This window comes from Camelina sativa, chromosome 20 (assembly GCF_000633955.1).
Source record: "Camelina sativa cultivar DH55 chromosome 20, Cs, whole genome shotgun sequence".
In the NCBI taxonomy this organism is placed as follows: domain Eukaryota; kingdom Viridiplantae; phylum Streptophyta; class Magnoliopsida; order Brassicales; family Brassicaceae; genus Camelina; species Camelina sativa.
The window spans coordinates 17759681-17762878 of NC_025704.1; the positions used below are offsets into that span (position 1 = coordinate 17759681).

The 3198-nt window shown below is 31.9% G+C and overlaps 2 protein-coding genes across 2 annotated transcripts in view; one reads left to right on the forward strand and one right to left on the reverse strand.

The window, feature by feature from the left end:
- LOC104772618 overlaps nt 1-407 on the forward strand; it is a 3592-nt gene extending 3185 nt beyond the window's left edge. Inside the window, exons 9-10 of the mRNA XM_019241900.1 lie at nt 123-296; nt 381-407. Of these exons, the coding sequence (XP_019097445.1) occupies nt 123-296; nt 381-407 (201 nt within the window). The remainder of the gene's footprint in view (nt 1-122; nt 297-380) is intronic.
- LOC104772619 (ubiquitin-conjugating enzyme E2 4-like) lies at nt 1302-1957 on the reverse strand. The gene is made up of 3 exons (XM_010497211.1): nt 1876-1957; nt 1671-1798; nt 1302-1562 (listed from the first exon to the last, which is right to left on the reverse strand). Exons 1-3 carry the CDS (start codon nt 1955-1957, stop codon nt 1302-1304), a joined length of 471 nt encoding a protein of 156 aa, XP_010495513.1.

A 3198-nucleotide genomic window follows, 5' to 3' on the forward strand; every position in this document is an offset into this window, starting at 1 on the left:
GGACGAAGACCAAGGACATCAGAACTATGCTTTCGTCAATTGATAACATAAGTTTGAAAAAATCATATACTTGTTATCATAGGTGTTAAGCATTAATTAAATTTGGATGTTCTACATTGTAGTATCTTTGGCAAGGGAATAAGTGGGAAAAAGTCTATGCCATGGATTTGATTACTAAAGAAGATGTAAAAAAAGTAACAAGGAAGGCAATATTACTTCTTCATCCTGACAAAATTCCTAAAGATGTTACTCCACAAATGAGATACCTTGGTACCAGAATGTTTACAAAATTAAAGGTCAGTGAACCTCGACTTTTGTTGGATTTTATGCACATTTTACAGTTATTTAATATTAACTTATATTTTTGTTTTCTTTTGCAGGAGTACAAGGACAAATACGTAGGTTAAGGAATTTGGCATCTTGCTGGTCGCATCAAGAAGAATAATGGCATAGTATTTCAATGTTTAGTTTGCAAGTAGATTTTTTAAAATTGTCTTTTTAATGTTATGTTATTTTTTTCGCTTGTAAAACTTTTTAAATGGTTTTAATCCTATAAACAGTTTAATTAAACATGAGTAGTTTGTTCAAACTTGCCTAATATACGAGGTTATTGCTTAAAAAACTGTTTTTAAAAACCTTTTAAAAGGGTTAAAACTTTTAAAAGGTTAAATCTTCTAAAACGGGTTAATATTCTTTTAAGTTTTAAGGGTTTAAAAGGTTTCAAGAGAGCTTTAAAAGATGAAAAACCTTTTTGAGGGTTTAAAACCTTTTAAAACGAGTTTTAAACCTTGTATAATCTTTTAAAAAGAGGTTTTAGAAGTTTTTGAAAACTTTTTTAACATCTTTTAAAAACCATTTAAAAATTATTGCTGTTATATAAACGTGATCACATCAAGAAGAATATTGAATAGAATAGTATTTCAATGTTTAGTTTGCAAGTATATTTTAAAAAAATAGTTGTTATAAAAGGTTTTAAAAGGTTTTAAGAGAGCTTTAAAAGTGTTAAAAACCTTTTAAAACCTTTTAGATGGTTTTATAACCTTTTAAACCCTTTAAACCTTTAAGATTATATCTTTTTTTAGAAATTTTAAAAGGTTTTACAAATGGTTTATAATGATATATATCAATTTGGTTTGCTTTTTTAAAAGCTTTACAAGTTGTTTCTAATATTAAAACAGTAAACTCTGAATAAAATATTTATTAAAATAGTATTTACAAGAGCAGAGACTGAAATGTTTTATTAAAAAGAACAAAAACAAGATAAATTATTCAATAGTTCTTAAAAATAGATATGAACTATTTCAGTTTCCTCTCCCAGCATATTTATTAGTCATCTCTCTAGCCATAGCTTCAAACCTTCTCCTATCAGATTTGTAGAGGTTGGCAAGATATTCAATGGTCTGTCCCTCATCATTGACCTCTGGTTCAATCAACTTCTCCACTAATTCCTTGAAAAGCTTAACAATGGACATGGGAGACCAAGAGTCGCGCCTCAACACTTTTAGGTAAATGCCTCCATTATCTGATACATTTGGGTGGCAAATTCTTGTGATGAAAATAACCTGCATTATCAAGAAATTTTAATTAAAAAACTATTGAGTTGCTGCAAAAAAGGAGTCCTAATAATCATGCTTGCTAAAATAAAAAGGAGTATAATCAAAAATAGATACCTTGGGGGGACTTCTTGGGTAATCAGGTGGAAAAGTAACCTTAAGTTTAAACACTCCCCCTTCATAAGGAGTATTCACCGGTCCGATTAGAGTAGCCTCACAACGGAAAATGTCGTCATCAACAGTTACTAAAAAAAAGGCAAACACTCAATCTCTTTTATCCTTAACAGTAACACAAATCTACTCTGAAGATGCATGTGTTTACCTGCTGTGATGTTTGGCGAAAGATCCCTGTTCAGACATCTCAGATCAGTCTTTATAAGGCTTGAAGCAGGACGACGGGCCATTTCAGACGGATTAGAGGAAGAATGTAAATAGAGTTTTCGAGAATGATTTAGGAGACAAAGGTTTGATTTTTCGAATCTGAGAGATGATTGAGGAGTTATCGTGAGACAAAAAGTATATATAATAGGCGAAGCGTCGCTTTGGTTTACAAAAAGTACCCATTCAACGCTTAATTAAAACCGAACCAAAGCGACGCTTCGCTTAATACCCCTTCAATAAATTAACCCTTCGAAATCTTATCCATTAAAATCTTACCCCTTCAAAACTTACCCCTTCGCTGTTTCCAAGTGACTCTTCGCATATTACCCCTTCAATCTTCTTCCACAAAAAAAACTTAAGCGATTCGAAATCAAAATTTGAAATCTTCTCTATCTGTTCAAATCATCTAAAATCGTTGGAGTGTTTTGCTTGGTGTTTGATTACGAAGCAGTGAAGGAGACTGAAGATGGTGAAATCATAAGAAATTTAGGGTTTTTGCAGTGAGAGAGAAGAGAGAGAGAGATGAAGAAGTGTAAGAGGAAGGGGAAGGGGAAGGGGAAGGGGAAGAGAGAGAGAGTGTGGCGACTTGATTTTTACAAGAGTATATATATATATATGGATTTTAATCGTTGTAGGGTTTTACAAGAGTATATATGGTTTTTAACATGTTTTAAAGGGGTTTTAACATGTTTTAAAAGGTTTTACAAGTTGTTTTAAAAGGTATATATATGGTTTTTAATCGGTGTAGAGATTTACAAGAGTATGTATGGTTTTTAACATGTTTTAAAATATTTTACAAGTTGTTTGTAAATGATTTTAAAACAGTACGACTTGCTATTTTAAAAGGCATTACAAGTTGTTTTGAGAAAATGGAGTTTACAACACCACAGACTGAAAGTATTTTATTAAAAAGAACAAATTCAAGTTGAATTAAAGAGAGAGAGAGAGTTAGATAGCTGCAACACAACTAGATTTGTTGTGTCCACACTGACCGCACCTACTGCATTTGTATTGTTTTGAATTTGTCTTAGCCTTTCCATATTCCCATGCACTAGCTATTCTCTTTTTCTTTCGCCTGCCACTAGGTATACGAGTAGAAGGTGGCCGAATAGAAGAACTAACACTCTCTGGAATCTCCCAATACTCCATATCACCTACTGGGTGAATGCTCTCTGAATATGCTAAACGCCATCTGTAAAATAAAAAAGAGGAAGATAAGACTAATATAACTTTGATAAACCTTTGAAAAACCTTGTAAAACCTT

Coding starts and splice junctions, on each gene's coding strand:
- LOC104772619 (XM_010497211.1), bottom strand. CDS start 1,957: ATGGCCCGTCGTCCTGCTTCAAGCCTTATAAAGACTGATCTGAGATGT. Junction 1,799..1,875: donor TTCGCCAAACATCACAGCAG/GTAAACACATGC, acceptor CCTTTTTTTTAG/TAACTGTTGATGACGACATT. Junction 1,563..1,670: donor ACCCAAGAAGTCCCCCCAAG/GTATCTATTTTT, acceptor TTGATAATGCAG/GTTATTTTCATCACAAGAAT.